Raw genomic sequence first — 12263 nt, 5'->3', positions numbered from 1 at the left:
CCTGGCACGCTGATATTGTGCCGAATCTTGCAGAACCCTTCGTACTCTAGACATAGTCAAAACCTGAGGAAATTATGCATACGTAGTTAAATTATCTTTTATTTTATTTTATTTTCTAGATGCAACAACCCCAGATTGCCAACGTGTTGACGCCGTCAGGTCAAATTCAGCAGATACAAATAGCGTCATTAGCAAATGTTCAGGTAAGAATATAATAATTACCATCTCTAATTAAACTTTCTATAACTTAGCCATTCATAAGTCCTCTAACTTAACTTAAACATGATCTTTCGAATGTTTTGAACTGATTAAACTTAGGTTGAGTTGCTCCATCTTACTTTAACAGTAACTATAATCCTAACCGGTGTTTTTGTATTGAGTTTGATAAACTTAACGTCTGTTATAGTTAATGTAAGATGGTGAAATCTAGCCTTAATTTTTCATGTCATTGCCTTCTATTAAATCTCTATTAAAACCAAAAGTTTCTCGAGTCTGGCTTGATCATTCTGTAAATATAACGGGGTTGGTTTGGTGCAGCAAAACGGAGGCACGCAGGCCGCCGCCAGTGCCGCACCCACGCCCGCGACCATCACTCTGCAGGTGACTTAGCGTTAACTCATGGCATGAAGCTTCAATCAAACCAGCGCAATCATGATAACATTAGGGTGTGCACGGCTTATATGCTTTATTTATTAAAACATTTGGTGTAGATGTAAGATATACCGTGTTTTGAATACTAGATATAATATTAATTTCTGAAGTAGTGAAAGCACATTTAAGAATTTCTTTGTAATTAACATTGTGTCCGCATTTTAGATTTGGTCTGATTTGATTTCCACATTGAATTTTGTACAATCAACCTACTTCCCAAATAAAGTAATTCTATCATGGGGTAAACGACGTATGGAATCTTTAATACCATTGTGTGATAGAGATGCACGTATTTATGCCTTAGTTATTTCTTGCATGAACATTTTTTCCTTACCCAGCTTAAAATGCTTGTATATTGTATGTATTTTTATTTTCCATAACAGATTTAGTAGACTGCTACCTGATTCGTTGCCTAACAAAAAATTATGCCAACTCCCATTAGCTAACCACTGCGAACTAACAACTAACAAACTTGCCTCCACTTTCGTGCTGCTCGGACGCTAGGCGGTGTCGAACCCGATGCAGACGGATGCAACGGTACAACAAGTGCAGCAAGTGCAGCAACCGCAGACCATAATCACCAGCGGGTCGGGGCAGCAGGTCACTGTCATCCCAGCCACCAATGTACGTGCGAGCGTGGTGCAGGTATAGGCCGAACGCTCGGTTGTAAAGCCTGGTCTGTGAGCACGTAGAATTTTGTCCAATGACCCCAAGCTACCCATCCTTATCGCTCGCGCATAATTATGTTGCTGTCGCGCTCGCACACTCACTGCGGGCGCGCGTCGCACAGTCGCGACAGCAACATACGCGCATGCGATAAGGATGGGTAGCTTGGGGTCATTGGACAAAATTCTACGTGCTCACGGACCAGGCTTTAGCTGTGAACGTGTATCAGTGTGTCACCTCCATGGCACCATTATTTGACCGACGACGACATGACAGACGATTTTCTACGAGCGTGATCAAGTAAAGGGTATTAGTTTGGTGGACTGGTATGCCAGCAAATAGATCACCGCTGTACAGGTCGCAAAATAGCTAAAATTCATACAGACAGGTTTCGTGAGTTTTGTATCTGCAACTGGTCTATCTGTAATCTTTGAGGAACAGGTCACTGCTATATACATCGCGACGTAGCCATAAGTGTTCAAGTTTCCACTCTGTGACTATCATATGACGTTCATGTTGATATTGGGACGAGTTACTTGGGTTGACAATCAAAATGATTATTATGTTCTACCAAATGCAATTGTGCGTTTTCGTGCTGCCTAGACACTAGGCGGTGTCGGATGCAACAGTGCAACAACCGCAGACCATAATCACCAGCGGATCGGGGCAGCAGGTCACTGTCATTCCAGCCACCACTGTACGTGCGAGCGTGGTGCAAGTATAAGCCGAACGCTCGGTTGTAGCTGTGAACGTGTATCAGTGTGTTACCAACATTTTATGATCCATGACAGACGATTTTCTGTGAGCGGGATCAAGTAGAGGGTGGTTTAGTGGACTGGTATACCAGCAGATAGAATACTGCCGTGCAGTTGGGAAATAGTTAAGTGTCTTTTGGTTTTGTCTTTAGCTGGAATCTCTGGGAATAGGTCACTACTGTCACGCGCACAATGGCCCAATCATGAGGCTAAGAGCGGTATTCGATTGCCCTGCAAAACTAACTAACTAGGTCACTAATGTAGTACACATCGTGACATAGAAATAAGTGTCCAAATTTCCACTCTTGCGTCCATAACGTTCATGTTGATATTGGGACGAGTTCCTTGAAAATAATCATTACGTTCTACCAAATGCAATTGTGCGTTTTCGTGCTGCCCGGACGCTAGGCGGTGTCGGATGCAACAGTGCAGCAACCACAGGCCATCATCACCAGCGGGTCGGGGCAGCAGGTCACTGTCATCCCCGCCACCACTGTACGTGCGAACGTAGTTCAGGTATATGCCGAACGTTCGTCAGAACGAGGCCGAACGCTCGTTAAAACGAGGCCGAATGTTCGTCAAAATGGGGACGAACGCTCGCTGTGGTAGCGGTGCACGTGTCAGTGTGTTACCACCACTTTATGATACATGACAAATGATTTTCAAGTAGAGTCTAAGGATCAAAATAATCAATACGCTCCTCGACCAAAAATATGTATATTTTATTTACTTTTTCATATGCGTACATTTTGGCTTAGTATTAGGTACGTTTTGGGGTTTTTTGGTGAAGGGGTTTTGGTTTTGAACAACTATGTATAATGCAATGATATTTGGTGGTGGTATACATTTGCCAAATTTAATTTCAAATTTTATTTAAACTATGTAAAGGTTTCAATTACTGTGAAACCATCACTTCATATCTCAATCTTGGTGCTAATTGGTATCACAAGCAACTGCGAGCCTTATGTGAAGAATACCTGACGTTCGCAGGTCCCAACGCTGGGCGTAGGCGGCGTGGGAGGTGGGGTACAATTGGTCCCCGCGCTGGGACTGCCTGGGGTGCAGTTGGCTCAACTTCATCAACCTCAACCGCAGCCGCAGCCTGTTATAGGTGAGACATCTTAGATTTCTTATGCAGTATCGTGTATTTTCAAGTATTTTGTATTTGAAACTGAGAGCAACATACACTCTGCGTCAAAGAAATCGCAAATAAAAATCTCACGTGCCCTCTTTAACAGATGGATAACGATTAATCCCAATTTAACAGTTTTATAACCATAAAAGTTGGTTCAAGCGTAACTACCTGTCGCTTTAAGAAGAGACATTGGATCTTTCTAAAGACACATTTTTGGGGTGAAGAAAACCTTTCCTTAAATGTAATGAAGTTTAGAACTACGTTTTCAAATGGTACCAATATTGGTGGGAAGTGCATACGCTTGAAAGTGCTTGTCGCGAGAGGTGCGATTTATTTGACACCAAGTGTAATTCCCATACGTTTCTATAGAGTAGGTATCAAAAGTCTTGCTTTTTGTAGTCGGGTCAAAATTCTATGTAAATCATTCTACAATATTTCCTTCTGTCCCCAGGTCAACAAATCCAGCAAGACCCCAACGAGCCGGGCAAGTGGCAGGTGGTCACCGTGAGCACGGCTAGCAATAACAGCAACAACAATTCGGGCAACAACTCCGGGACGGAATGCGAGGCCAGCAAGCAGCGCGCGTCAAGTCCTTCTGGCAACAAGCGGCTCATGAAGCGGGTGGCTTGCACGTGCCCTAACTGCGACTTGGGAGAGAAGTGAGTCATTGAAATCAGCACCTCAACAGCTTACAGTGACCACCTACCACTTGGGCAAGTGGCAGGTGGTCACCGTGAGCACGGCTAGCAACAACAGCAACAACAATCGGGCAACAACTCCGGGACAGAATGCGAGGCCAGCAAGCAGCGCGCGTCCAGTCCTTCTGGCAACAAGCGGCTCATGAAGCGGGTGGCTTGCACGTGCCCTAATTGCGACTTGGGAGAGAAGTGAGTCATTGAAATCGGCACTTCAATCGTCGTACACTTTCACAGCTGTTCATGTGTGTCGTGCCGTGCGTACCCAAACAACAGCACGCAGGAAGATTTAATGAATGCTACTGACAACGCCACTCTTGTAGTAGTTTTGGGCTGACACTGACACTTGTCGATACGACAAGAAGATATGTTAGCTGTTCATAAGATTTCAGCGGGAGATGTGCTTTTACTTTTAGATAAGATAAGATAACACTTATTTATTTATGTGAAAGGCATACGATAAACATTTTTCCCAAGGTCTTGCTTAATTCTGCTTCATTTTACCTACCACACTAGCGTGTTTCGAGCATCTTCGCAACGTTGTCATTTTGCGAACGCCTGAAGCACACTAACACTAACTAAATAACTCGACGCCAGCGCGTAGATTCAGCGTTCAACATCCGCTCAGCAATGGCGTCGCCTTTGACTTTAACCTTTGGCGTGCTATTGAGCCGCGCAAAACTGCACCCCCCAACTGCTACGGTTTTCAAATGATGTTCCAAATGACAAAGTAATCTTGTCTTAGATCTGAGACAAAGCAGTTGACAGAGGTTGCACAGATATGAGACAAAGCATAGCTGCATAGGAGAGGTTAAAGATAGTTGTTGCTGCGCAGGCGCTGCCTAAACGACGATGAGACGTTACGATGACGTCGAAAGACGCTAGTTTGGGGGTTCCGTTATGTAGTACTTACTTATTGCTTACTTCTAAAAGTAGCAGTTTCAAAGTGCCTGTTTCTTTCCAGCCGCCTGGTGGACCGCAAGAAGCAGCACGTATGCCATATCGCGGGCTGCAACAAAGTGTATGGCAAGACGTCGCATCTGCGCGCACATCTACGTTGGCATTCGGGCGAGCGCCCTTTCCTCTGCAACTGGCTGTTCTGTGGAAAGAGGTTAGTGCTATCTCACTTGGTTGCGTACGAGTGACAGGGACAGAAGAGAAAGAAACTAAATCTTAGCTATACAGGTGTTGCAGTGAAGGGAGCGTGTGGCAGATCCTGCAGGATGTATAAGCCAACCCCTAGCTAGGACCCGTACTTCTTAGGCAGTCTTTTGAACTTTTAAAGGTTCTAACAGTTTATGTGGTTCTGGCAGAGAAGAGTTGTACCACCTCCATTCTTCTCCAGATGTTGTAAGAGGCGACTAAGGCAGATATCAATATCAGGCTCTCACAACCTGTTTAGCGTGGGGAGAGTTGGCCGAAATCCTTCATTTGCCTCTGGTAAATTGGAGCGAGCAGGCACTAAATGACCTTATGATGTTGATGATGACGATTTTTTCCAGGTTCACCCGTTCCGACGAGCTCCAAAGGCATAGACGCACGCATACCGGCGAGAAGCGCTTCGAGTGTCCCGAGTGCAGCAAGCGGTTCATGCGCTCCGACCACCTGGCCAAGCACGTGCGAATACACACCAAGAACCGCATCACGGTATGTGCCACGATACACACGTCACTAGCTGACACACTTGACACAGTAAATAAAACAAAGGCATCGACACACGCACACGCGATAGGAACCGCATCACGGTATGTACACGATACACACACATCTCTAGTTGACACAGTAAATGAAACAAAGGCATCGACACACGCACACGCGAGAAGCGCTTCGAGTGTCCCGAGTGCAGCAAGCGGTTCATGCGCTCCGACCACCTCGCCAAGCACGTGCGAATACACACCGAGATGCTACGATAGCTTAAGCCCGATACTATGGACAACACCGAGATAAAACAAGTGTAAAGCACAACGGTGTGAGACTGACGATTCGCCACGAGAATCGAATAGAGGTGATAATAGCTCAAACTCAACACTATACACTAAAGTTCGGCCAACTAGCAGCGATACAAAAGGTCGATTCGACTGTCGAACTGACAATCTATTCTGTCTCCTCTTCCCATCTTGTGTATTTGTCGTAATGTCTCGTTCTCCCGCCAAAATATGTCAAAGTCAAACCCCTGCTATTCCAAATGACCATGACATTGGGTTTGTTAACATTTGGTATCGCTTCTCGTTGGCCGTACTTTAGTTGACACCGCTTGGTCTTGGCTAACAACTATTAAGTTGTACTGCGCTGGTTGGAGTTTCAAGAAACGCTAGATCTATCCTTGACGATCGCTGGATTATTGTGGTGAATGTAAATTTAGCTTCCTTAGAGGGGTTAAGAGGGATATTAGATTTTTTTTTTGTTTATCAACGGTAGGGTAGTTAACACGACTAATGAATTCGTGCCTAAATCGAGTGTGATTAACTCAGTTTGATATTTTTCTCTTCTTGCTTACCTGGCTCGTGTTACAAATGGATGAAAGGTATTAATTTTGATTACTGTCTTATTAAAATATTCACAATGAGAGTTCCAACGGCTATAACTTCGTACGCATGGATCCCGTTTTACCCCCTTAGGGGTTGAATTTTGCAAAATCCTGTCTTAATAAGCACCTATGTTCTAAAAGGAAAAGGAACTCCTTGCATTTGAGACTCCTAGCACTTGTAGTTTCTAAGATTTAGTGATGAGTGAGTCAGTCAATCAGGGACCTTCCGCTTTTATAGTTACAGTAGAATAATATTCCAGTGCGGTATTATATTTGTGATTCCTCACAGCAGGCGACGTCCATGTACTCGGACTCCGGCGACGACAGCTGCGACGAGAAGATGACGCTCACCATCGAGACCATCCAGGCCGAGCCCGAGCCGGCCGACGACAAGCTCGTCATGCTGCGCCCCGCCGCCAAGGTGGAGCCCGAGCACGCGGACAGCTANAAGATAAAGCGTGCGTGCGCATCTACGTTGGCATTCGGGCGAGCGCCCTTTCCTCTGCAACTGGCTGTTCTGTGGAAAGAGGTTAGTGCTGTCTCGCTTGGTCCTGTGCGAGTGACAGTTCAGTCGCGACAGCAATATAACCACGCGCGAGCGATAAGGATGGGTAGCTTGGGGTCATTGGACGAAATTCTACATGCTCGGCGACTGGACTTTACCACAAAGTGTACAAAAGATAAAGCGTGCGTGCGCATCTACGCTAGCATTCGGGCGAGCGCCTTTTCCTCTGCAACTGGCTGTTCTGTGAAAAGAGGTTAGTGCTATCTCACTTGGTTGCGTACGAGTGACAAGGACAGAAGAGAAAGAAACTAAATCTTAGCTATACAGGTGTTGCAGTGAAGGGAGCGTGTGGCAGATCCTGCAGGATGTATAAGCCAACCCCTAGCTAGGACCCGTACTTCTTAGGCAGTCTTTTGAACTTTTAAAGGTTCTAACAGTTTATGTGGTTCTGGCAGAGAAGAGTTGTACCACCTCCATTCTTCTCCAGATGTTGTAAGAGGCGACTAAGGCAGATTTATCAATATCAGGCTCTCTCAACCTGTTTAGCGTGGGGAGAGTTGGCCGAAATCCTTGATTTGCCTCTGGTAAATTGGAGCGAGAAGGCACTAAATGACCTTATGATGTTGATGATGATGATTTTTTCCAGGTTCACCCGTTCCGACGAGCTACAAAGGCATCGGCGCACTCATACCGGCGAGAAACGCTTCGAGTGCCCCGAGTGCAGCAAGCGGTTCATGCGCTCCGACCACCTGGCCAAGCACGTGCGAATACACACCAAGAACCGCATCACGGTATGTGACACGATACACACACATCTCTAGTTGACACAGTAAATAAAACAGGCACTGACACACGCACACGCGAGAAGCGTTTCGAGTGTCCCGAGTGCAGCAAGCGGTTCACATCAAGAACCGCATCACGGTATGTGCCACGATACACACACATCTCTAGTTGACACAGTAAATAAAACAAAGGCATCGACTCACGCACACGCGAGAAGCGTTTCGAGTGTCCCGAGTGCAGCAAGCGGTTCACACCAAGAACCGCATCACGGTATGTGACATGATACACATCATTAATCGACACCACATCACTAGTTGGCTGACACCGTCAATAGCGGTGAAAATAGTCCAAGTAATAGTCCAATGCTACGAGTTACAGGACAGTCAGGTGACAATTATCCAATGGAGGCAGACTGCTGTTTCGAGTTTCGAAAGACTAGTTCCGTCCCCCATCCACTCCACTCTTAACATTAGCATAATTTATCATATTAAGATTACTTGGTGGGGTTAACAAGGACATTACTAATTTGTATATCACAAAATCAACTGGCAAACTTTATGAGCTATTAATATACGATTCTTCCATAGATTTTCTGGAATAGTAAGGTCATGCTAACTCATGCATAAATCGATAACTCAGTTTGGTATTTTTCTCTTCTTGCTTACCTGGCTGGTTTTGCGACTGGATGAAAGGTATTAATTTTGATTATTGTGTTATTAAAATATTAACATTGAGTTTCTCTTGTGATTGATTATTATTGAAACAAAGCAAACAAATAATATTCTAGTGCGGTATTATATTTGTGATTCCTCACAGCAGGCGACGTCCATGTACTCGGACTCCGGCGACGACAGCTGCGACGAGAAGATGACACTCACCATCGAGACCATCCAGGCCGAGCCCGAGCCGGCCGACGACAAGCTCGTCATGCTGCGCCCCGCCGCCAAGATGGAGCCCGAGCACGCGGACAGCTAGGTAACACGCGGCTGTAACACGCGGCTGTAACACGCGGCTGTAACACGCGGCTGCAACACGCGGCTGTAACACGCGGCTGTAACACGCGGCTGTAACACGCGGCTGTAACACGCGGCTGCAACACGCGGCTGTAACACGCGGCTGTAACACGCGGCTGTAACACGCGGCTGCACGTAACACGGTAACACGTGGCTGCATGTAACACGCGGCTGCACGTAACACGCGGCTGCATGTAACACGCGGCTGCTTGTAACACGCAGTTACACGTTACAACACAGGAGTACCTGTATCAGTAAATAGTAATTAAATGCAGCCTGTTCTAGGATGCGCGATAAGCGTGATAGCCATTTTATCGACTTTGCCCATACATTTTACGCCAATAAGAGTATATCACGGCGCGCATCCTAGCCCGGCTGGATTCAGTTAGGCAGTACTTAGCTCTCGCTTTCACAATAATGTATCTAATTCATTGTTTTTTGTTCTAGGACGAGGACAGCGACGAGTAGTCGCTGCTAACCTTCATTCTCAACCGAGACTAATGTGCTGCGGGGAGGCTTGGGCGAAGTAAAGTAGCTATGTCAGACGCCTATGGCGGGTCATATAGTCTGACACCAGCGTTGTACGTCACCAGACTCCTATGGCGGGTCATAAAGTCTGACACCAGCGTTGTGACGTCACTCGTCGCAACCCACACGGTTGAAGGAGCCTCAACAATCGTGTGAATTTGTCTTTACTCGGTCAAGCCTACGGTGGCCATTAGTGACACATGGATTGCTTTAGCAAATAGTGTCGGTGGGGAATAAGCCGAAACACTTCGGCGAAAACAATTTTTGCTACAATTGACAGAATAGCTGCTAAAATAGAGTGGAGTGATGTAGTGAGTGAACCTTAACGTTTAAATAATTAGAATAAAATAATCATAACTTTCGTTCTTTTAAACTATATTGTCTTTTCATACTCAATGAGCCATACTTAATTTAAGATCGTTATTAAAATCATGAAATTTTAAAATTATTTTAGGTTCACTTTTATTTATTTTTGTTAGGTTATTTTAAGCCGCCTTTAATTATTAATTATGTTAAATATTTCTTCATTCCATTCTTTTTTACCCTTCTTTCGTTTACATGAGCATTTTGGTTGTTTACGTAGGTTGTATTGCATTAATTGGTAAGAATTATACATAAGCGTCTAGATTATCGAATGAACAGTCCAGCGTAGTCAAAAAATTAATCCAAAATTACTTGTGTCATATTAATTAGAATCTGTATGATCTGTGATCAAAATTATGTTATTGGTTGTAGTTATGGTGTGGTCTGTACATTTATTTTTGGTACAATCGATGCAGTTAAAGTAATGGTTTATTTTTGCTTATATTCTAAGAAAAATGAGAGGTCTGCGACCCAATAAAATACCAGTCTTAGTAATCTTAAATTATTTAATTGTTTCTATTTAAATGATTATGAGGTAAAATAGCCATAACTTAGAGAAGGCTTTTTGGGCGGACTCTACATGATTTAAGATCATTCCCGAAATCCATTCTTTACTTGCAAATATTGTACTTCTGTTGTACTTATTTGTAAATTGTGTATATCTTTTTAATAATAAGGATTGATGTAAAAATGTAGTATCATGTTTATTGGCGTCTAAGATTAAAATAATATTAAGTAACACGTCTATTTAAATAAATTGTTTAAGAGTCGCACAAAAATAAAGAATTTAATATATTTTGGAAGAGAAACTGTATTAGAGTATAATAGTGAATTGGAATACACAGGTGATGCTAAATTAATACTGATAAATTAAAAATTCTATCTTAAAAACAGTTGGTGTTGGTGTAAATGTTTATAAAGTGCGCCCTAGCCAAAGTCCGAAAGTTTTATGTGCTAGGAAATACATAGTAATTAAGTCGTGTGATTTTAGGTAAAGTACTTATTGTGTATTTACAACGATCGATTTATTTAAGAATGAAGACTAGATGGCGAGGAAAAATACTTGCATAATACTCTACTTATAAATAAATTATAAACTTAGTCACTTTTATATGTAATGTTAACACGTTGACAGTTCAAAACCTTGCCCTTGTTGCTAGTTTTTATACAGTTGAAGGGTTACAGACTTTCAAATAGCATTTTTCAATCTTTCTGTCTACGCCAGAGATTTTCTTGCAATAGAAACAAATTAAAGTGAAAAATACGGGTTGTATTTTTCATGGGTAAAAGTCTACTTTCACATCTTTATCATTATTGTAAGTACAAGAAAATTTCTGTTATTTACTCGCCTTCACAAAATGTATTATGTGACTGACTGACTCATTATAACTCTGGCAAAATCTTTTGTAAAAAGTTTAATGATCAGGTAATTAAATTGTCAAGTGTCTGAAGTTTTTAGTTCATAAATCCCTTTGAATGCTATGTTAAGAAATCGAACATCGGTGCTACAATAGCTCTTTAAAAAAATAGGATCAACTTTAAATTACATTATTTCACAAAATTAGGCAAGATTTTAAACAATGGTTAACCAATTTGATGATTAATCCTTTAATCATACAATGGTTTCATAAAATTACATTTGGCTTTATTCTTTGGGCAGCGAGTTGTTTAAATCTAGTCCAGTGTAAAATTGGTTTTGGCCCTGTTATTATTTTCGAAGAGTTGTACAAAAGATGGTTGTGTGGGTACAGACAACGGCACTTCAACGTAAACACTGGCATCTTATAAAGTTGGAATAGATGCTATTTTTCAAAAAAATGTACAGTTTGATGTGCTGTCGTCGGTACAAACGCAACGCAGCATCGAAGCACCGGTGGGTCCAAGGCGAGGTCGCCCGACGCTCTGTAAATATAAAGCACTTGTACAGTGTAAATGTATGTAAATAGTTTTATTGTTGACCCGTTAATAAAATATTTTTATACTATTTAAGTTTCTTTCATTTGGAATTCGTAATTTATTTATTCATTTGTTTTGGACAACAAAATATTCTTATTTAATAGAACTTGAAAGTTTGGAAGCTTTGCTTTGATTATGGCCATGGCCATATACATTTACCAGCTACGTTTTGAGCGTAGTCCTGTTAGTCCAGTCAATAAAGCATTATAGATGGAAAACTGTAGAACACATTTTCTGACTTCAGGACTTTATTTAGACTAGTTAGGAGGTGAACATAGCAAAAGTCCCCGCCCTTAGCCCTTGAGCCGGCGGGGAGAGAGGGGTTTAAAGGTGCCATTTTTCGGTTTTTCGCTTAATCCTCGGAAACTATGCGTCCTAGTGACATGACTACTTTGAACCAAAAAAAGCATATTCAATTTGCTACAGGTGAGATAGACAAGTTTTTCTATAAATTGTATAGTTTTCGCGGCATCTGCTCTAGAAGGTCTGTAATATTGGAAATTTTATTTTTGTCTTACATGTTTCCATCAGGAGAAAATCGACTAAATCAACATTGAGCTAATATTCTAGACATGCGGGAGCATGTTAAGCCTAGTTCCAGGGAGGGGACTGCACCGTGCGTATATTTAGACGAACCAATTGGATCCACTTTTGACTCCTCATCACTCAAAAAGTACTGTGCATTA

At 42.8% G+C, this 12263-nt stretch overlaps 1 protein-coding gene across 1 annotated transcript in view; it reads left to right on the top strand.

Moving 5' to 3' along the window:
* The window catches only part of LOC114349586 (transcription factor Sp3), a 34406-nt gene extending 22801 nt beyond the window's left edge, over nucleotides 1-11605 (top strand). The window contains exons 10-18 of the mRNA XM_028300002.1: nucleotides 120-203; nucleotides 538-600; nucleotides 1156-1275; nucleotides 3063-3183; nucleotides 3659-3866; nucleotides 4867-5013; nucleotides 5405-5549; nucleotides 8534-8692; nucleotides 9178-11605. Coding sequence (XP_028155803.1) covers nucleotides 120-203; nucleotides 538-600; nucleotides 1156-1275; nucleotides 3063-3183; nucleotides 3659-3866; nucleotides 4867-5013; nucleotides 5405-5549; nucleotides 8534-8692 — 1047 coding nt within the window. The 3' untranslated portion in view covers nucleotides 9178-11605. The remainder of the gene's footprint in view (nucleotides 1-119; nucleotides 204-537; nucleotides 601-1155; nucleotides 1276-3062; nucleotides 3184-3658; nucleotides 3867-4866; nucleotides 5014-5404; nucleotides 5550-8533; nucleotides 8693-9177) is intronic.
* Nucleotides 11606-12263: the final 658 nt, after the last annotated feature.

Source organism: Ostrinia furnacalis, unplaced genomic scaffold (assembly GCF_004193835.3).
Source record: "Ostrinia furnacalis isolate ACB-3 unplaced genomic scaffold, ASM419383v2 OfSCF0694, whole genome shotgun sequence".
NCBI lineage: Eukaryota > Metazoa > Arthropoda > Insecta > Lepidoptera > Crambidae > Ostrinia > Ostrinia furnacalis.
Note: the sequence above shows the minus strand (reverse complement) of the source record. Positions and strands in the feature narration are given on the sequence as shown.